This window comes from Condylura cristata, unplaced genomic scaffold (assembly GCF_000260355.1).
Source record: "Condylura cristata isolate star-nosed mole 26May11 unplaced genomic scaffold, ConCri1.0 scaffold00023, whole genome shotgun sequence".
Lineage (NCBI taxonomy): Eukaryota > Metazoa > Chordata > Mammalia > Eulipotyphla > Talpidae > Condylura > Condylura cristata.
The window spans coordinates 11,902,985-11,926,296 of record NW_004567124.1 but is presented as its reverse complement, the minus strand read 5'-3'; the positions used below and the strand labels follow the sequence as shown (position 1 = coordinate 11,926,296).

Sequence of the window (23,312 nt, the reverse complement as noted above, 5' to 3'; positions counted from 1 at the left end):
CCAAACTGGTGCTGGATACATGAAGGACAGAACTGCCTCTTCTCTAGAAAACAGCTACTTCAGGGCAGTTCAAAGAGCATGAAATGGTACTAAATGTGATGCTTTCAAATTCCCATTACAATTTTAAGAGCATTCAAACTGACAAGAGGCCAAAATGATAGGAATTCACTCTTTAGGGAAGCAGTCAAACCACCACAAAAGTGTTTTCTCAGGGCTTCAGAAATGCCCCTGTCCACACGGCCAATATCCATCTAGTGACATAGAGATGGCAGCAAATATAAGAAAAACTTGCCATTCTCCTTCCACTTCCACCACTCCAGGGTTAGTTTATTAAGTAGGTCTGAAGAGATGTTTTGTGACATCTAAAAGGATCACATACGTAATTCTGACAGAAATCCTGCATTTTGGAGCCAAAGAGATTAATATGCTAAACTGACCAATGATGTTGCTCTGTAGACAAGGGTTGATATGTGACTTCAAATGCTCTTCACAGTGAGTCACACTAAGGCTCAAGCTGTTGCATATTAGCCTGATGGCAATGCCCAGCATTCACATTTATTTCCTTTTCCTTATTCTGTCATATACTTTCTAACTCAGGGAAGACTTACAAAACCTCACTAGACAATCTGCTTTCTCTGATGGCCCCATCTCTTTACCAAAAAGACTGACCTTTATGAGCAAGCCATTTGTGGCACCATGTCCCTACTCAGAGACCTGCAAGTTATTACCTTGCCTGTAGGTTTACCTCCAGATGACCCAGCCAGACACTCAAGGAAGTATCTGCAACCCAATCAACCCTAGTTTCAATGAACCTTATCCAACAATTCTGCAGTACTGCACAATGCCATGAGGCTATGGAACGAACACAGATTGAAGACTTACTTCTGGCTCTCAAGTAACTTACTAAAACTATTTGTCAGAGGAAAACAGCCACAATGATATCCTCATCTTACCTCCCCCCACCCACCCAACCATCACACTGCATGAGTTTCCAGAGACCATCCAGCCATTCGTGCTTTCATTCTTTCTTCAACCAACACATCCTCCAGCGAAAACCCAAATCAAATCTCAAACCCTCAGTGACACCTTTGCTGTTAGGTACCAATTGATCTCCCCTTTACCTACATACAAATAACATTTATATTTCAAAATGATCACTAAAATTTTAGTGTGTGTACCAAAGAGGTCAATAAGTCTAACGCTAATCTCTAGTCATCCACAGTTTGAAAAACTTAAAATTAGGCTTTCCCTGGTGGCACAGTGGGTTAAAGCGCAGCACTGCAAGCTGGTTGCAGATGCTTCAGTGCGAGTTCAATCCCCCACCCCAGAGGTGACCAACATGGCGCAGCAGACCTCTCGTGACCCATCCGCTGCTCCCCTCAGCAGTGTATTTCAGTCAGTCCTCCTGTTCTGCTCCCCACTCTGTCTCTAATGATTACTCTCACCACCCCAAGTTCCATAAGCATAAATAAATAATCTTTAAAAAAAAAAAACTTAAAATGAGCACACACAATTTTTTAAATTAAGTGAGGGGTATATGAAGTACTACAGAAATTTTGCGTGGAGAGACTACTGGGTTGTAGATGAGAAGGTTCAGGCAGGGTAATTCCAGACAGAGAGAGCAACCTGATAAGGACTTCAGCTAGAAAGGATGATGCCTTGTTAAATGGTAGAGAGTAGAACAACTTGGTTAGAGCAAGGAAAGAGTGGAGGCGGCCCATGCTTGGGACTTTGACTCTTACTGGGCAATGGAGAGCCACTGAGATATTTTAGCAGGAGAAAGACACAGGTTAAATGATAGAATAATTAAGGATCATTCATCTGGCAGGGATATCTGGAAGAGAGGGTTGATAGAGGAATAATTTGATGGCCAAGTAAAAGAACCATTATAAGTTTGCTGAATTTGAGGTTATGGTATGTTACATAGCTGTGATATCACAGTGATAACTGGTGCTTAAGGCAGGAGTTGGCAAAATTTCTTGTAAAGGGTGTGACGTGGTCACTTGTCACCATAATTCAACTCTGCAGTTACAGCACAGAAGCAAAGATATATGGAAATAAATGGGTATATAAAATTTCTCAAGAAATAATAATGGCAACAACCCAGAGCTATTATGATGATGAAAAGGAATATGGAAAGCACTCAGCAGAGGGCAGGCACCCAGGAGTAGATCTTGCATGGACTACTAGTACTACAGACAAGAGGTCAGTGGAAATTAGGATTTCCAGAGGCTTAGCTTTGATATTAAACTAGAATAAATTAGGGAGTTTGAAAAAAATTATTGATGCCCTAGGCCCACCATAATCTAGTTGAGAGAGAAATCTCTGAATGTATAGTATAGATAACTTTCAATCCCTGAATTATTAGCATGACCCAGGAATTGGAAATATTTGTCCCTGGAAAGTTAACTTAGCCAGTGGAAGGCTTAGTGGAAGAAATCAGCACCTACAAAGAAGCCACTCTCCCTAAGCTGTGAGCCAGTGGGCTGTTGGGAAAACTTGAGGAAACATTAAGGCAAAGCCTGGATGTTTGTTACTGGCCAGAATTTAACTTAACATATGGCAGGGGTTGGCAGGAGGAAGTGTATGTCAATAAAAGGGACTCGACTAACATGGAGGCAGGACAAGAAAATAAACAGTAGAACTGATGGTTCTCCCCAAACGAAACAGATTTGGGACACTAGCCAAAATATGACCATCTCTCTGCTCAAACCCAAACCTCTAAAGGTCATCTGGTGCTCTCTTGGGCTGTGTTCTAGGGACATAATCAACAGATCTGTCCAGGGGAAGAATTCTTCTTACAAAATCATGAGTTGGGGTCTGAGTCACACTCATCTGTGGGTCTGGTTGGCCAGACTCAGTTTACCTGAGGCTGCTCAAGTCCAGCTCTTTCAACAAATCAAACTGGCAGTTGTACCAAAATCCAGGACAAAGACTTTGATGGAGGTCTGTGCTTGAGAAAGCAGCCAGCCTCCTTCCTTGATTTCTTTCTTTTTAGATTCAATTTGTTGCACTGATTTCTAGCCCAGAAACAGTCAGCAGTTCATCTTGGCACCATATCCACCTCTTTAGTCAGATTGAGAGGGGAAACTATAATGCTGCCCTTGTGTCCTGCAGTATCCCATCCAGAGAGGGCACATTTCCTCATCAGACAAGTTCACACCAGGGGCACTGGTGGGTGGAGGTCTAAAAGAACATCAGTGGAATGGGGTCATCAGTAATTTTTACTTCCCTAATTTAGTGATACTAAGAGTCCCTAGTCTTTTCTGTTCTGACAGATGTCTTAGCATAAGAAACAAGCTTCTCTTCCAGCTCCCAGGAAAATGGATTTTGTCTGTTTTCTGTTGACAAATGCACTCAGTCTTTACCTGAACAAGCTCCAGCTGTTCCTGGTCAACATAAAAGCATTTCCCTGCCTTTCCTTCCTTCTAGAAATATTAGGACAAAAAAAGATTCCCAAATTCGAGAGACCTCTGACATCATCTGGTCAATCAGTTCATCCAGAAATGAAGGAACAGAAGCCCAGATCAGTGTTAGGTTTGCTGCACAGAATCACAGAGCTAGTGAGAGTGAATTGCTGCATGCCAGAGATAGGATATCACTTTCTTAAAGCAGACAACCACAGCTCTTGGGTAAGAGACAAGAGCAGACAACCACAGCTCTTGGGTAGCAGAGGCTTCTGCTCTCTGCTATTGGGAGGTAATCTCTAGGCCTGGGAATGTCCTGCCTGGGAGGTCTTTGTTTAGCTAGGGCCTTTGGAATATGCCACACAAGTTCTGGCCTTAAGGAACTGGAGGTTCCTGGTATTAGCTGAAGCCTTTAGGAGGGTGACTAAAGCCTTTAAGACTGGAGACTAAAGGTCAACCACATAGGCAGCGTGTGATCAGTCAAGTCCAAGTAAACATCCTGCACACCAAAGTGTCAGGCAAACTCCCCTGTTTGGCAACACAATTGCTAGCTCATATATTGTAGTTTTTCTATGTGTATGTATTATATATGTAATAACAAATAATACATTAAAACACAGATTACATTTATAACACAAATTACATTTACTATATTCATAAGTACATATATACACATAGGTTTATGTATGGATACCTTCATTTTTGTATACACCACATCATCAGAAACCAAGATTTCAACATAAGAGATATGGGATACAAGTATAAAAATCAAAGAAGTAAAAGCCCTACCATCCAATAGTGAACTGGAAATTATTAGTTTGAATTTACATTTCATTTTTTTCTTTAAAAAGTTTTAAGTCCTTGTCTTTGTCTTCTGAAAAGAACTAGAAACAAAGATAGCAGGTGGTAGTGACCATGTCTAGTAATTGGATCAGTAGTCTCTAAATACCACTTCCCATTGATATGAACCAGGGCTTTTGACTGACTCCAGGTTTTAGAAAATGAACCTGGAACACCTTAAACAAGAATACTATCAAAGACCACCTGGGACATGTCAAAGGGTCTTAGGAACCACGGCACCAAAGAAAATCTAGAGTGGGACTAAGCAAGTAAGATACTTAAAATCTACTAAAATGACACTAAGAATAAGAACAGATTACCTTAGGAGGGATTGCTAGAGGACCAATTCCTTGTACTAGAAGTGAAGACAAAGAATCAAGCCTTATATGACATATTTTAAGGTAAGCAAATATAAGAAATCTGATTAATAAATGTAGGACTAACAGAATAGGAAAATACATATTTCCCAACTATTAAACAATGGCCACGAAATGAGAATATGTAACGGATGGACGCACTGATAATTTAAACATTATAAAAAAAAAAAAAACAGACCAAAGGGCACTAAATACACAATGTTATCAATGAAGCATATTTGCCAAAAAATTTAATCTCAATCAGATCAAGCTTCTAATCAGGGAAATGGAAATCAAGCCACAATGAAATACCACTTCACTCCAATGAGAATGGCCCACATCCAAAAACCCCAGAAGCAACAAGGATTGTCAAGGGTGTGGAGAAAAAGGAGCCCTCATTCATTGTTGGTGGGAATGTAGACAGGTCCAGTCCTTATGACAACCAGTGAACTGTTTCCTCAAAATATTACAAATAGGGCCTTCCCTGGAGGCACAGCAGGTTAACGCACAGCACTAAGAAGCTACAGCCACTTCTGCATGAGTTCGATTCCCGCCGCCCCAGAGGTGATCCATATGGTACTGCAAACCTCTCCTGACCCGCCCACTGTTCCCCTCAGCAGTGTACTTCCTCGATCTGCCTGTTCTGCTCCCCACTCTGTCTGTGGTGAATACTCTCACCACCCCTGCTCTGGTGAAGCCTCTCACTGCCCCTGCACCTCGGGCCTGTACCCCAGTTCTGTATGCACAAATAAATCTTTTTTAAAAATAAAAAAAAATGATTCAGTAATTTTACTCCTTCATATTTTTCCAAAGAATGCAAAAATGCTAATTCAAAGGGGTATAAGCTCTCCTATCTTCTCTGCAACACTACTAATTTACAGGAAATACAGGAGTCAGCCAAAGTCATCATATATAATCAGCTAAGTTCTGGCTGCAGGAAGTTCTTCATGAAAACACTTTCTTCCTTCAGAAAAAAAAGCCAAGAATACAAAAAGCGTAACAGAGGTTTGTTAATGATTATGATTCCTGGGAGACTAACAACCAAGTGCAATATGTGAGCCTTGTTTGGAACTTAAATAAAAACAAATTAATTATAAAAAAATATGTTAAATGTCATGGAATCAGGATATTGATAATAATAGATGATACAAGAACAATTCCTTTTTAGGTGTGATAATGTACACACTAAATTATTAATAAATGAAATGATGTACTTTATTTAATCAAGTGGGGATGACTAAATGGATGGGAAGACTAAGTAAAATGGGACGAGTCATATATTAATAAATACACAAACTGAATGATAGAGCTTATTATACTATTGTTTCTAATTTTGTGTATTTTTGGAAGTATTTGTAAAATTTCTCTTTTCAAATAAAACTGTGGAAATTTAAATAAATGAATGCAGGTATTACAAGATGTTAACTATTATGTTCTAAGTGATAGGAATATAGATGCTGGGGTGTTTAAAAGTGTTCATAATAGTAACAAAATTGCAAAAGCACTTAACCCAAGCAAAGACTCAGAGCTGGGTCAAGTTAAACAGAGTCTGAAATGTAGCAAGACATTTAATGCTGCTTTTTATTAGCAAGGCCCTCAGAAAATTAAAAGCAAATGAGAAAATATACCCAAAAAGCTCAAACTCGAACTACTATATTATTAGGGCAAGAAAAAAATAGGAACTTGAAAAAAAGGATTCCAGCTGACAAAACAGAAACATACTTATTATACTAATGACATAAAAGATATAAAAGATGTCCAATTTGGGTGACGCCTTGGTGATAGAATGGGAGGGGCGATGTTTTACTAAATTCAAGGCAATCAGTTATGATCAGAGAAAGAGCTGGCTAGCACTGTGCACCCTGCGATCTTGATCCCTTATGTGGCAGGGGTATATTATGACTTGGAGTTACACAGTGAGCCACGATGAAGCACACAGCCCACTTCTTACTCAGTTACACAAACAGCCTCTGATAGCAACAATGACTGCTCCCTGACAGTGTCAAATTCAGCATGGGCGCCTGTCCTCCATACATAAGGTTTGTTCCCTTACCTGATGATGACACACTGGTTCTCTCTGTCAATGATCATGTTTCTGTACATATTATCTGCAAGAGCATAGATATGTGGTGGGTTTTCATATTGTGCCTAGAAAAGCAAAGACAAAACAAACCTTGGTCAGATAGTGTAACTTTTCTTGCCCTGGGAAGGGAATTTACCCCTGACTAGTTCCATTGCCTATAAATACATCTCAAGGGTTGTGTAATACAAGACCTCACAGACTTGCCTAGGTCAGGAGGAGTTTTACCTAACAAAATAAAGGTGGACTATGGAAGAACTCCTCCACAGGCTTCTGTGTGAGTCAGCCTTCAGACACGAATGTGTCTTCGGAGTTCAGCACCACACCCTTCCACCCAAACACCTTTGCAGGTGACATTCCACTTCGAAGTGTTTCCGAAGGTACTTGGGCAACAGGTCTTAAGAGAGGCCTACAGAAAACCAGCTTTTACTAGACTTTTACTAGAATTCTAAATTCCTATATAATTTTTTTTCCCCAGAGGCATGTTATAGGTTCTGGGTCCCCAGAGGAAACTGAGACTATCTATGAATGAAGAAGAATATGCAATAGTTTCCATGAGAAGATAGGAGGTGTGGTTCTTTGAAGGGAGAAACTGGTTGGACCAGTTTGATTCACTTCTATTGGGGAAAAATAAATCCTACCACACCAGGCTATTCTCTGGGGCTGGTGCTTTAGTCTCATGGGAAGCCTTAGCTATGTGCAGATAACACAAAATGAGCATATAAGTATAAAATAAGTTTTCCATAAATTCTCTGAGTCATTGGAATGACTCTGGCCCTGCTTTACTTAATGTCTTGGCATCTTTCTCCACCATTTTCTCAAAAACTACAGAACAGAAAAGTACTTCATGTGCTGTGAAGTGAGAGAAAAAATACTCCTTAAAATTAACAGTGATGGTGATGGCAGAGGGTGATTTGGTGATGGTAAGTCCAAGGGAGTAGAACTGAGATGGAAAAATGCACAAAATGATGGAAAAATAAACTATTACATAAAATTTTTAAAAAATAACAGTGCCTATGTTACAAATATCATGAAGTAACTGAAAGGAGGATTGATGGGAGAGCAATCTGAAAAGGTAGAGTTAATAGGTACAGGTCAAGCTTGAATTACTTCATGAAGACTTGAGCTTATGTACTTACTGATTTCAGAAAATGAGGTCTGAAGAAAAAATTGCCACTTGTTGCAGTTTGACTGACAGCTCAGACAGTGGTGAGAGGGGATGAGAGGAGGTGCCAGTACCTGTACTCGAGTGAATACTAGCTTCGCCGGGGCCACAGCTCCCTCCTCTGCAAGGAGCTCACCAGAAGAACTTCCCTGTGCAGACTGGAGACTATTGTTGTGACCGGTCAAGGGGTGACTCCACGAGGGATGCCAAAGCAATGAGTCACCCTGGCTTTACCTGGCAGTCAGATGAGGTTAGATGCGTGAAGCCTCACACTGTAATCCTACACGGGGTTTTTTTTTTTAATAATAGTTTATTTTTACATCATTTTGTATATATTTTTTCTCATCTCAGTTGTAATCCCCGTGTGTTTCCCATCACCAAGTCACCTGTGTGCCATCACCATAGTCCCCACTCCACCCCCATAAAATGTCTCTGGTATATGGTTGTTCATTATTCTTATTATTTTCTCGCCTGGTCCATTATACTCCCGCTGTGAGTGAAACCATCTGGTATTTTTCTTTTTCTTTCGGGCTTATCTCACTAAGCATGATCTTTTCCAGCTCCATCCAAGTTGTTGCAAAAGACATGTGTTTCTTTTTTTTTTGGTTGCTGAGTAATATTCCATTATATGTACCACCTCTTTTTAATCCAGTCATCTACTTTTGGGCATTTGGGCTGCTTCCATGTTTTTCCAATTGTAAATAAAGCAGCAATAAACATGGGGATGCAGGTATCTTTTTCAATCAGTGTTTTTGTGTCTTTTCGGCAGATACCTAGGAGTGGGATGGCTGGGTCGTAGGGAAGCTCCATGTTTAGCAGTTTGAGGAAACTCCAAACAGTTTTCCATAGTGGTTGTACTAGTTTGCATTGCCACCAGCACCTACACAGCTTTCTTTTAACCCAGTTACAGGGTTATATTGATACAGGGTTAATCTCTTTCCAAAAACAGGGGGAAAAAAAAAAAAAGGATGGAATTTGGAAGAAATCGAGTTGGGGGAAGATGTAGGCAAATCATTGGTCAATTAAGGTTTCGAAGCTGCTTAACTTAGTTATACCTGACCATCACTTGTGACCATTTCTCCCCCCCCCCCCCCCCGCATTGGTTTCTCACCTGCGATCTCATTGGACCTCTCAGCTATGCATGAGAATTACACAGTAGGCAAATCTTCAATCTGATTTTTTTTCCTCCACTGAAGGTCCTGAAAGATCCATTTTTAACTCCTGACTCCAGCGTTTAATAGACTCAAGTGCTTTACCTGTCTCAGCCTCCATTTCCTCATCTGTGAATTGGGCTGGATAGTAAAACACAGCTAGCTTCCAGGGCTGTTGTATGACTACAAATATATATAGTACCTGGTACTCGGTAATACCAATTTCACAATAGTGTTGCCGTTAGCATAAAAAATAAATCTATTTTTTTTAATTCTAGAGGATTAATGATGTTTTAGTGGTGAGCATGGTGGGGTATTACACCTGAAGAGGTGTGTACCTACACCCCTAAATCATACACAGTGCTATAAACCAACATTAATCTCAGTAGAAAAAAATGACACAATTAAAAATATATTTTAGCGCATTCCTTTAAGGGAGCCCTTCAAGGGATGAATTCTCTAAGGAGACTCATGTAGCAATGCTTTTCCCAGAACTGGTAAGATGCATCACGAATGCACAGCACTTGCATCACCCCACCTTGGCTGGCACTGAGGATGCCAAGCCAGCTCTGGGCCTGCTGCCTCGGGGCCCTGCTGCTCAGGGTGCCGGGCAGGGCCCAGCCTCTCTGACAGTGTTCCCCTTGTGCTGGGCTCCCATAAAGGCAGCATTATCAAAGGTCTTTCGCGTGGCAGCCTCCTTCGGCTCCAGCGCCCAGCGCCATTCATCTGGCAACAATGGGGTGGGCTCTTGCTCTGGGTAAATTGCCTTCCACTTCAACTGATGAATTTGTGTGGGCTCTCTTTTGTTTGTTTTCCAGGGGTCAGGATTAATGAATACTCTTGTGCCTCTGCTGTAAAGGAAGGAGGAAAGGAAAGAAATCCAGAGACGGGGAGGCCTAGGAAAGCCATGAACCACATAATGAAATAGATGAGTTAGTAGTAGAGTTTATTTTTCTCTCACATAACTGAGTTGGTTATATAGCAGGACCAGATTCCATTAAGAAGTAAAGTAATAAAAAACTTACTTTTCACATTTTAGTCTTGACCATAGCTTACTTAAGGTTCTGATTCTGAAAGAAAGTGTCTACCACCACATTTCAATGCTTAGAATTTTGTGGCATGTGTGGAAAGAGAAGATCCCCCTAGCTGCAGGTCCTACACCCCAATTGACTAATTTTGTCTGTTAGGTAAAATAAACAAACATTAGATATACCTAAGCTTTTTTGAACTGTACTCTATAGAGCAATACATCATCAAAAAAATCAAACTGTCACCTACTTGAGCTTCCCCAATAAATAATTCACAGTAAGAAAGTGCAAATGTATTGCTAACTTTGAGTAAAACTAACTACCCATGCATTATAAAATCTCTAAACACGACAGAAATTTATACAGCATATAACTTACCGCTCCTTGGTACATTTCAATTTCCTTTTCCCCAAAATATGGCATCTGCTTGAAAGGGTTGACTGATATTAATACCGAGCCTATATATGTCTGAATTTACATCCAGTTAAGGTCCATCATTAATCTTCATAGCCACACATTTTTCTAGTTAAGTAACCAGATGTTACCAAGAATAATGATTGTCCAAATAAAAAGCTCATGTACTTGTTTTCTAAAAGAATCAAATAAAGACAAAAGCAATTATCAGTTGCTCACGTTTTGTTCCTCACTGTGTAATGAGCATAATTACTAAGGTGCTGCGAAAGAAATCATTATTTTTAATGAACTGAAGCACATTCATTCAAGACTGGTAATACTGTACTGCTAGGAAAACAAAGCCAAGTCCTCAAAGCACAGCAATCATTTTTTCTTTGGAACTCTCATATCTTTTAGCTATCCTGAGAACATATTTGACCATTTAATAAATGAATAGTTCTGCCTTCAGAAGCTCGGGGGAAACAAGTTGTTGCCATAAGCTAGTAAAAAAACACACATAGATCAGGTTTTGGGGGAAAAGGTAGAAAATCTAGTAAGGTTTCTCCTAAAAGATTGTGCTACCATATCCTAGTAAAACTGAAATGCTGTATCAATAGTTTTTAAAATGTTATCACTTATTCATTCAACAATCAACTTATTTGAATTGGGTGTCTAAACATGGCGGGTACTATTCTATATTCTGGGGATGCAGCAATGAAGAAAGTAGAAGACTGGCTGCCCTCTTGGTGAAAATAAATTGGCTGCCCTCTTGGTGAAAATAAATCACACATATGCTTACATGGCTCTAAAATAAGTTGCTTGCGACAACCTCCTTACTGTTTTAACCCCACTTTACTATGAAGAAACAAAAGCATAGAGAAATTTTAAGGCTTGCTCAAAGTCATGGGCTACTAAGAGGCAGGACTCTGACTCAAGCCCAGACAGTATGGATTGAGAATCCATACTTTCAATCAATAAGCTGTAATGCCTAAAAAAAAAGTAGCAGGCATCGCTGTATTGCTACTGCTACTGTTATTATAGTTAGCAGGGTTGACATTTTTTTTTAAAGATTTATTTATACATACAAGAGCTGACATGGTATAGGTATGGCCAGAGGTATTGGGGGGGGTGGTTAGAGGATTTACCAGAGAAAGAGTGGGGAGCAGAACAGGTGGATCCATTGAAATACACTGCTGAGGGGAGCAGTGAGTGAAACAGGAGAGGTCTGCTGTGCCATATGGGTCACCTCCCTGGCTGGGAATTGCACTTGTGCTGCAGTGGCTGTGGATAATCTCATAGTGCTGAGAATTATCCTTTTCTTTTTTTTAAAGTTTTATTTATTTATTCATACAGAACTGGGGTAGAGGCCAGAGATGCAGAGGGTGAGAGGATTCACCAGGGACAGAGTGGGGAGCAGAACAGGCAGATCGACGAAGTACATGGCTGAGGGGAGCAGTGGGCGGGTCAGGAGAGGTCTGCCCGGTTATGTGGATCTCCTCCGGGGCAGGCGGGGATTGAACTCATGTGGAAGTGGCTTTAGGTTCTCAGTGCAGTGCTTTAACCCGCTGCACCACCAGGGAGGGCCGAGAATTAACCTTTGTGCCACCAGGGAGGCACCAGAGTTGACAGGTTTAGCAAGTAAAATACAGAGAACCCAGTAAAATTTAAAGTTCAGATGAACATGAAGAATTCTTCATTCATATGAAGAATTTCTTCATATATATGAACACACATTTATTTTATATATATATGTGTGTGTGTGTATATATACACACACACACATATATATATAAATCACAAATATGTCTCAAGCAACTTTTGGGATGTACTTATACCAAAAAATTATTTGTTACTTATCTGGAATTCAATTTAACTTGTAATTTATTTGGCAATCCTAAATTGGCATCATAGAATCTAGTGAGGGTGTTGGGGCGGTTCAACTAGAGACCTTTACAGTCTCTTGTAACTTCAAGCTGTGATTCTTTGAACACTCAAAGCTCTGTCTCCTCTAATTATCCTTTTCACATGATAGGGGCCAAATCAAAATGCAATGAATGAGAGGTGGCCTCATTATGATTCTCATGTTAAACTAGGAGAATGATTCTAATGGAAAACCTACTTCTAAATGGAACACTATTATGATCAACCTCATTTCAGAAGAGATGTCTATGTCTACATTTGTGTCTAAGTAAAACAAAATTTAGGTCATACTTAAAAAAAAAAAAAAAGGTTTTCTTGAAATAGATCAAATGGTAACTCTCTCCACTGAGTCACAGCATATTTTCCTGAAATTTTCCAAAAATTTAATTTAGCATCACTGCACTCACCAGCCTAAGTGAGGCTTTCTAACTGCCTTTATTCACCAGGTATTAGTGAAGTACAAGTGTGATTTATTTACAGGTGACCAGAGGACATTACACACATCAGCTTAAAAAAATTTTGGGATAAATTAAGATCTTTCTTTGGAGGAGGGTTTTCATTTCCTTAGTTGTAAGGGAATGCCATTAATGTCACCTGTCCTGGACAAACTAATCTACATAAAGAATAAAGAGCTGCCTAAGGAAAGAGCCAAAATTAGGGCCTCCTCATCGATCTCGGCATCACCAATCCCTCCCAACCCACCAAGTCCTTGGTTACTCAATAGATATGACTTGGGTTGCCCAAACAGCTCCTATATTGTAGACATTATTACTATTGTTTCTGTTATGTGAAGAAACATCCTAAGAAAACTTGATTTTTCACTGGGTATACTATATATTTGATAAGAGTATGGTAAAGAAACAATCAAAGAAACAAACCTCTTTCTTAGACTATCATAAACCAAACTTGACTCAAAGGCAATTAGAAAACTGTAGCTATTACTACATTTCTCTAGGGTTTAAAGGGCAATATTATTTGGGAGGATTCCTGAAAAATAAAGTTTGGTTTGAAATGGAAAATGTAGTCCATATTTTCGCTAAGTCATTACAAACTTACCTAAATCATAAGAATTGAGATGAAAGAACCTAGCACTTCAAGGAACAGACATTTTTGTTACTCCCGTGAGAATCTGACCTAATTGTTTCTTTAACTGCCCATTTTTTTTTTTCCATCTGGCTGGGTCTGCAGAGCCCTCTGCTTCTTCCCCCAGAGCACAGCTGTCCCACAGGGTTGGGACACTCCCCAGATAACTCAAATATTCACTCCCACTCCCTACTACATAATTCAGGTGTGCCTTTGGGAAAAGCTGTCTCAACCCACATCACCTTTGGCTGGGAAGGTGTGGCCCAAGGTTAATTTTCCAGGTGAATGGAGATATCAAACAAAAAGAAAAAATATGTGCCAGCTTACTTAATAGTATGTGACAGACAGAAGACCACAACAAACCTTTGCTTGGTTTCCATATCCTTATTTGTGGAACTGCATTTTCCCTCATCTGCAGTGAGAACGACAAAGAGAAAACAATGCCCTGAATTCTCATAAAGCTCAATTTACTAAATAGAAAGTACTGCCGGTTATACTGAAATTACTCCCTTTCTATATATTAGTGTTAAAAATTTTTTATTTTTTAAAAGATTTATTTATTTATGCATATTGAACTGGGGTACAGGGTAGAAGTGCAAGGAGTGAGAGGATTCACCAGAGACAGAGTGGGGAGCAGAACAGCCACTGCTGAGGGGCGCAGAGGGCAGGAGAGGCAGGAGAGGTATGCTGCTGGCTGGGGATCTAACTTCGCTTCACAGTGTTGCACTTATACCCACTGCACCACCAGGCAGGGCCCTGGTGTTTTTTGTTAAAGAGTATGCAACTTCTGTAAATTTGCTTAAAATGGTCTTATTTGGCAAAGCTTAAAGTTTAACTTAAAAAAAAAAAAAAAGAAAAAGAATTAACAGCCAGTGACTTCCCCAGGACCACCCATACTCATCTCATCCGTGTGCCTGGATGAGATAATCCAAGGTGGTGTAGGGCAGCAACGGAACTTGCTGGAAGCCATGTGTGTGAAGCAGTGGAGCAGCCCTGGAGTCCCTGGCTGTGGGGCCAAATCTCTCTCACTACAGGGAGCTTCCCCCACCCCCCAGGGACCTGACAGCTAAGGTCAGGCTTAATCCAGAACAACTGCATCCATTGCCTTGAGCTTCGGTTGGTCTGGCAAAAAAAAAAAAAAAAATTCAACTCCTAATTTAAGGACTGAAAATGCCAAACACTCTGGAGTGTGGTCTGATAGTAAAAACAAGTTTGGGTTTGGAGAAAGTTGGACCAAATGAGCATGGTGTGCTTTGGACAGGAACAATTTTCATCAGCCAACTGGCTATAAAGGATGTCTCGCCAAGCACAAGAACGAACACTCCAATGGCCTCCTTATGTATTTTAGAATGGAATTCTAAAAAAGTATGGTAACATTCAGGAAAACTGGTTGGTAGATTTAACAATGTTAGCGTTTCTAAGTGAAAAATTGCTTCTCTAATAAAGAACACAGAAATATGCATTCAGCCTCAAAGCATTAAAAATTGATTATTTCAACTGCTGACCTTCACTACAAGACAATGTGCTCGGATTAGACATAAAAGAGGCAAAATGTGCAATTTTGTAATTTAATATGAAATCAAATGTCTTCTTCCCTTAACTATTAAGCTTAGGAGAGAAGGAGGGAAAGACTCATTTATGATAATGCTACTCCAACATAATATTCCCTTAACACTTAGCTGATAAAGGAGGCTTTTATCACTTATTAGAGGAAAAGAGTCACAGTTCGACCTTTGCTATTATTTTATAAACATCCAACAGAACCAACAAGCTTCCTCAAAGGTGAAAGCTGCTCTGTGCTACTGACGGAAAGCACATTGATGTGGGGAGAGATTTCTAAAACACAAAGTCATTAGTGGTCAGCTAACTCATTTCCTTGGGAGAACACACGATTAGTCAGTCATTGATTCAAAGGCATTAATTCAGAGGCTCAGAATCAGCACCCTCTGTGGGAGTTATTTAAAAATCCTGCTGCCTGAATTTAAAAAGCAAGTCTTCATAGTCAATAAATTTTCAATGAACACATAATACAATGCATTATTCCAAGAATTAAGCAGGAAAATAAGTACATAATGCTGTTTTTATAAAATTTCACAGTAACAAGTATTATATATACACATCTATGAGGTTGAGTTGAAAAGTATAATGACTTAAGCCTATAATGTGGAATTCCAGGTGATTTAGTGTTCTCCTTTCTGCTTTTATAAACCATGAATTTTATAAACCATGTTAAGTTTAATGTGTGTGACTTTAAAAGTTTTTTACACTGGGGCTTTGTTTTTTGTTTGTTTGTTTTAAAGAGCCAGAAGACATAGTAACTGGCCTTGAAGCATTTCTAATGTTTTAAGACTAGACTATCTTTTGTGGGAGAAATTAGTTTGTCTGGTTTGACCATAGACTAGGGACTACTTACCATTGATATCTTTTCTTTTCTTACCCAGTTTATCAAAAAACCATGTTTCTATGTAAATAATGTAATAAGCTCAGCCCACGTTCTAAGAACATTCCAATAAATCATTTGTTCAGCTGGATTCAGTGGAAATCAGCCTTTTATGGGCTTGTCAATAAACCAATCTTCCATTTAAAACAGTTTCAAAGGTAAAATGCATTTATATTTCCAATAAGCAACTTTATAATTGAATTTTTAGAATATAACTCAGAAGTACAGGAGGAATTTACTTGTCTTACTGTATGATGATAACTAATGCTCACTGCATTTTTACTGCCTTCTTTTCCTTTTCCCCCCATTTTTCCTATAACAAACTCATTTGGGAGCTTTTATTATCACTCCCATTTTGCAGGAAAAGAAACCTAGGCACATAGACCACAAAACTAAGGTCAACAAGCCCAAGCAAAACGAGGCTTAAAGGCAGGGGGTCCACAGCCACATACTGCGCCCCAGCTCTTTCCAATCATCCTCCAATCCCATGTGTCATGAATCATGCACCTAAAAATTAGATGATAATAAATCCAGACAAAGTGAGAATATTTCAACTTTTTACCAAATAAAATGAAAACTTACAACTGAATAAAACTACTTCAAAACAATGAAAGGAAGCCCTGCACAGATATCTATAACAGGAATCAGCAATCTATTTTCTACAAGTGACCAGAAAGTAACTAGTTGTGGGCATTGTGGGTCATGTGGCCTGAAGTCTGCCATCATGGCATGCAACAGCCGCAGACAGTAAGAACAAGCATGGATGTGTTCCTATAGGACCTTTGTGATGAAGTGGGTGGTGGGCAGGATGTGGTAGGGGCCACTTCTGAGCAAAATGCTATTATAATTAGCTAACAAATCCAAGTATTTTGGGGCCTCCCTGATGGGACAAGGGGGGTAAGTCTCAGTGCTGTGAAGCTATCTGCAGCCACTACAGCAGAGTTTGATGCCCAGCCAGGGAGGTGACCCACGTGGCACAGCAGACCTCTCCTGACCCGCCCGCTGCTCCCCTCAGCAGTGTACTTCATCCATCTGCCTGTTCTGCTCCACCACTCTGTCTCTAGTGAATCCTCTCAGCGCCCCCCGCCCCCGACAACTCTAGTCTACACCTCTGTTCCTTTTATGCATGAATAAATAAATCTTTAAAGATAGAAAAAAATCCAAATACTTTTTTTTTTTTTCAAATATTTCTTTTATCCCTCAGGTACAGAGGCTTGGGGATCTAACCACCCAGATATTTGATATAAGATCCCATTATGATTAAGGAACAGCACAGCATTGTCAGAATTGTCCAAGTGCCTTGCCTTGGAATAATCTTAATCATACTGTTAGAGAAATAGCTGGTGAGTGGAATTCCTCCCTCAGCAGTTATGAGATAAGCAGTCCCTGCAAACACAGTATTGCACAGATTCGAACTTTTACCTAATGGTCAAATGAGAAGTGTCAATAAGAACAGAAGTTACTGATGCAAAAGTATTCCTTCTGGTGTGAAAACTATTCCTCCCCAAGATTTCTGAGTTCAAATCTCAGATTTATGTCCTAAAACTTACAAAGATGCCACCTTTAAATGTCCACACACCAAAGCTTCTAATGGTCCATACAACAAAGCTTCAGAAATCAGCAACAGCATCAGAGATCTTTGCAATCAACTCTGTGTTAACTCTACTACAAAAAAATTTCTGTAGCTGCACCAAGCAAAACCCTTGAATTCGGCAGGAATTTAGGCAAGTATCAAGTCTGTTCATAATGAAGTCTACACACATTTGAATCCAATTTCCACTCTGATTCTGAAAAGCCTTATAAAAAATGGCATCTGGCAAGCTAAAATTGAAACATAAAGAACAAGTCAAGAATGTCAGGCATCCTTAATAGTTGATCTTCACTGCTCATGTTTCTTTCAGTAAACATAAGAATGCAGAAAAACTGACAAAATTGCATATTTTTTGCATGAGGCAATCTTTTTTAAACCTTTTAAGTCTGGGCTTAACTGCCTCTTCTTTGCAATTAGGGAGCACTATCGATAGAACTCTGCAGATCTGGACTTTCTCTACAAACAGCAGCAGCTTCAGAAACCCAGTGCCTGGCTAGAGCACTTCCACCATGCAATGCAGGACCATCAATACAAGCAAGGCCATCGATTCAAGCAAGTAAATATTGGCGGCACCTTGATTTTGTGAAACTGCACGAAAACAATTTAACCTCATCCGTGTCCTTCCTGAACCAAATGACAAAAGTACAACACCACGTTCTGAATGGTGAAAGGGACACAGAGTGCATAGTTCATGTTTAGAACGTCTCCCTCTAGGAATAAAGCCACATGTTAGCACAGATACCATCCTATATAGAAACATCCACAGAAACCAATAAAGGATACAAAAATATAGTCGTCCATGTATCTCTTCTTGAGATTCTCCACGATGGCGTTCTCTGTGATCTTGGAGAGCAGCACCATGTCATCCACGCCGCTGTGCTTGACGTTGTGGCTCTGCCAGTGGTACCGGTAGGCACCTTTGCTCCCCTGCAAAACATAAAACACAGCATTATTAGGATAGTTCACTTTATCCAAGAAGACAGTAAAAATGCCACTAGTTTTCCAAATATTCCTCACTCAAATGCAGTAGAACAAAGAAAGATCTGGCCACCAATAAACCTGGACTCTTTCTACTGCCAGACCGACTGAAATGAGGAAAAGTCACCTAAGCTTAGTGTGTCCTTTAAATGCTTCTCTTTTCTTCTTTGTGTAGTATAAGAAATGAGACTCACTTCATAGACTGGCTGTAAGGATTCAATAGCATATGCAAACTAGCAAGCAGGATCTAAAACATAGAATGATCCATGGTCTCTGACAACTTCTACGATACATTAAGATTGAAGAACTTATCAGTGAAAACTAGCAAACATCAGAAACTTTTGAGACTTGTTTTGCAAGTCATATGATTTAATTCAAAAGTGGAAAGCTTATGTACCATACAATGAAATGGTTAGGTCAAATTCTTAAAGTTCTCAAGTCACCTAAATTACTTTCTCTCCATCAAATTATCAGTGTCAATGGGATACTGGCCATCCACATTCAAAGGGTAAGCTACATTTTGATGACTCATTGCTGCTATACTGAGGTAAGACTAAAGGACAGCCTAAGTGTACTGACAGAACTTATGGACAGGGGGGCTTTATATGGCCCCACAGCCTCCTGAGAAAATGGCAGCCATGGCCACATGGTTTCTTAAAAAAAAAAGAAGAAGAAGACTTATTTATTTATGCTCATAAGAGGTGGGGTGCAGGCCAGAGTTGTGGAAGGTGAGCGGACTCACCAGACACAGAGTGGGGAGCAGAATACGGGCATCTACTGAAGTACACTGCTGAGGGGAGCAGCAGGCAACACAGCAGAGGTCTGCTATGCCATGTGAGTCAGCTCCCTGGCCGGGGCTCCCTTCACCTGGGATTTCTCAGTGAGATTCCCTGGCGCTCAGCTACACGCACAAGCCCTGCAGTCAGGAGGGATGAGTACACCATAGCTCCACTGGGAGAAGACTGGTACAGGCAGGGGTGAGTCATGTGTCAGAGACAGACTTCAGGTAAACACAGGTAAAATGGGTGTTCCCAGAGCGAAAGGCAACTCCTTTGTCTTGGAGACACTGAAATCGTTTTCTGGAGCAGTTGCCCTTTCAAGGGCATCTACAATATTTTGAATTTGCCAAGAGACTAGAGGAAGAATATTCATTAATCTATACTCACTGGGGCCAAAAAGCTAGTACATATGAAATAATATAAATATTACATAGCAAGGTACTGAAAGGTTTTCCCTCACCTCACGACATCCAGTCTCTCACTGGATGCCACACACACTGGCTGGGTGTGAAGGGGGGTGGGGGGACCTAGTGAGATTTGTCCCCTGTCCTCTTGTTGAGAGTTCACTTCTGGGGGGAGTTTGGACAAAGGAGAGAATAACTATGAATTAGGATATCTAGAAAAGTCCTGCTCAGACATCAAAACTAAAGTGTGAAAAGACAATAGGAGGCTCTTCCAGAGAAGTGGGAAGCAAAAGGAAAAATGGATGCTGAATTACATTTCACCTTCAAAAATGGTAATGTTTTCTCCACAGGAGACACAAGTCCTTTGACAAGAGCAATTCTAAGAGGCTCTGTAACATGCAACCTTTAAAAACCATCCACCCTCAAAAAAGCCTACCAGGTTCATGGTGTAAGCTTCGGCAGGGGGATCCAGAGGTTTACCACCCATGCTGCCTTGCGGAGGACAACTTGATATATTTGGCTTCCTCAGTCATGCAGCCTCAGTTCTACAAAATTACCTCAGACCTCACCACTCCTTTTTCCTCTTATGGCAAAGAAGAAAAAGAGAAAACACTGGCCACAGCATGACTCACTGGATCTCAATCTACTTCCTACCAGATAAAGATTCCTGGTGACTCCTCCCTCCTTTCCTAGCTTGGCTCTTCTTTCTGAGGGCCCACAAGAGTTAAGCTGCATGAAGAACTAAGGTCTCAGAGCAACTAACCAGTGGGTGCAGTGATTTGTTTTGTTTATTGCTCCATTAAATACTTACTTAAAAGAAACCAAATATGTTTTCATTTTGGAGAATATATATAAATGTAGTTGAACAAAGCAGAAGGGCTGTTAATTAGCTGCCGTTTGACATCTACCAAGGAAAGAATTGGAGGCCCTGTCATAGTGTTCATGCTTTTGTCCACCTACAGCCTTCTCCAAGTAAGCCCATCAGTCCCGGGCCCGATCCCGCCGCATCAGAGGCCTTCTCCTCCTTCTATTGTACTTGCAGGTGCAAGGATATGAACCCTTTGACTTATGTTGGTTTCTTTCACTATTCCAAACAAGTATGAGAAAGGGGTTAACATTCCCCATGCTACATGAAAGGAAACATCTCTTAAATAGTAAGTAGCCAAGAAGAGCTGTGAGCTAAAGTCACTATGATTATGAAACATCCCAAACGTCATGGTCTCTTACACTCTCCTTAATGACTTAGTGGATGTTTCCACCCATTAAAGTTTAAGATGGCAACAGAACGACAGACCATTTCCAAAACTGAAATCATCATTATAAAAAAAGTCTTTGTTAATGACTCACCTCTTTGCATCAAAGAACAAAACACTGGAGCTATTCTTTATTTGCACACTATAACCAATTTGTCACATGTCAACCTCTCTCCCCTCCCAGGCAATTCAAGCTATATTCTTTCAAATTTTATAACCATCCCCCATACCATCTATTATTATCTCTATGTTACTGATGAAAAAACCATAAATTGCCCACTGTCTTCTAATTGTTACTTTTGTCTTTATTAACTGCACATTATTATGAGTTTCTCTCTTCTCCTGACCAAAGAATCACAATGAACACCAATAACCCCAATGCACAAGAGGAAAGGAGTGAGAGGAGGTACCTGGGAAGGGTGGGTCAGTCAGTGTTAGGGGAAAGCTGACTTGCCTTTGGTGGACAAGATCAGAATGCAGCAGAGAAATGAAAGCTGGGCTTGGGCTGGCCTGGAATGTTCTAGTAGAGAGATTGAGCTTGACCAGGGAAGCAAGTGGCCAAAGGCTCACACCCCAGAGAGAGAAGTCACAAAGTTCCCCACAGTGAAACAGAAAACACTGTTTTCTTTTTTTTACAGGGGTCAATATAGTTTGGATCATAGTCATGATAACTTAGTAGCTTTTCCAGGGTACTTCCGTGGGACACAGCCACTGACTGTGGGAATAAGTAGAAAATATAGTGGGAAGGAATAAGCATTTTATAACACTAGGCAATGTCCTAAGATGCATAGGTTGAAAGTTGCTGTGGACTGCAAACTACTGTCCCAGAATTGTTAGAACATGCATCATGGTTTATAGGCAAATAACCTTGAACCCTGCCCTTCTTCCTCCCTCTTCCCCCAAGGTCAGGGCTGGCCTGGTGGCCTCCCAGGCTGAAGGAGGGGCAGGGGTGGTAGTGGTGGCAGCAGAAGCAGCAGCAACAGCAGGGAGGCTTCCTCAACCAGGTGAGAAAGACCCTTTCCCTCATAAAAACAATGTTTGTCAAGGTATCACCTCAACAAGAGTCAGCTTTCTTCTGTGTGCTGGCTGTCTTTTGGGTAGGTAATTCTTATTTCCCAGTTTAAAAATGGTAACTTTTCTATATATAATATGTTTGTTTTTACATCATTTTGTTCATTTTTTCATCTCAGTTGTAATCCCCTTGGGCTTCCCATCACCAAATCACCCGTGTGCCATCACCATAGTCCAGTGCATTTCCCTCCCCCCACTGTTTTTGATCCCACTCCCCACTCCACCCCCACAAAATGTCTCTGGTATATAGCTGTTCATTATTATTATTATTATATCGCCTGGTCTGTTATACTCCTGCTATGAGTGAAACCATCCAGTATTTTTCCTTTTCTGGCTTGTTTCACTAAGCATGATCTTCTCCAGCTCCATCCATGTTGCTGCAAAAGACTTTTTTTTGGGGGGGTGCTGAGTAATATTCCATTGTGTATATGTACCACATCTTCTTAATCCAGTCATCCACTTTTGGGCATTTGGGTGGCTTCCATGCTTTTCCAATTGTAAATGAAGCAGCAATAAACATGGGGGTGCAGGTTATCTTTTTCAATCAGTGTTTTTGTGTCTTTTGGGTAGATCCCTAGGAGTGGGATTGCTGGGTCGTAGGGAAGCTCCATGTTTAGCAGTTTGAGGAAACTCCAAACAGGTTTCCATAGTGGTTGTACTAGTTTGCATTCCCACCAGCAGTGCAGAAGAGTTCCTTTTTTCTCATCAACTTCACCAACATTTGTTGTTGCTAGTTGTTTGAAGATGTGCCATTCTCACTGGGGTGAGGTGGTATCTCATTGTGGTTTTAATTTGCATCTCCTTTATTATGAGTGATGTTGAACATTTTTTCATATGCTTGTTGGCCATCTGCATTTCCTCTTTGGAGAAGCATCTTTTTTAGCTCTTCTGCCCATAAAATGGTAACATTTTAAACTAACAGGGGTGCTCAATAAGGTATTTCATCTCCCAGCAGTCCTTGAAAAGTGAGGTGCCCCTGTACAAAGGAAGGACCACAGCCACTGATATGCCAGCTAAAGAAAGACGACGATGACGATGGGGTGGTTGTGATGATGATGGTGTCACTCTTAACCCTTGCCTTTGTCACTAAAGGTGCTTCCTAGTAGGGAGCATTGAGTGCACATAGTTTCAGGTCTATATTTAATTTATACTGATGGTTCTATTTATTAAAAGCAGCAGATTCACGCACAAGTTCTAGGATGTGACATACACCTTCACCTCTAGGTGGTGGCACAGGGATACAAGAGTCCCTCATGCGGAGGACACACCCAGCTCACGGATTCTCATACAATTTTCAAAATGGTGCGTCACTAACTGGGGTGTGTGTGTGTGTGTGTGTACCAATAACCCCAATGCACAAGAGGAAAGGAGTG

General features: G+C 40.5%; 1 protein-coding gene across 1 annotated transcript in view; it reads right to left on the bottom strand.

Moving 5' to 3' along the window:
- The window catches only part of MYO1E (myosin IE), a 193,963-nt gene that overhangs the window by 94,079 nt on the left and 76,572 nt on the right, over positions 1-23,312 (bottom strand). The window contains exons 2-4 of the mRNA XM_004687732.2: positions 18,238-18,381; positions 10,406-10,495; positions 6,657-6,751 (exon numbers count right to left, since the gene is read on the bottom strand). Of these exons, the coding sequence (XP_004687789.1) occupies positions 6,657-6,751; positions 10,406-10,495; positions 18,238-18,381 (329 nt within the window). The remainder of the gene's footprint in view (positions 1-6,656; positions 6,752-10,405; positions 10,496-18,237; positions 18,382-23,312) is intronic.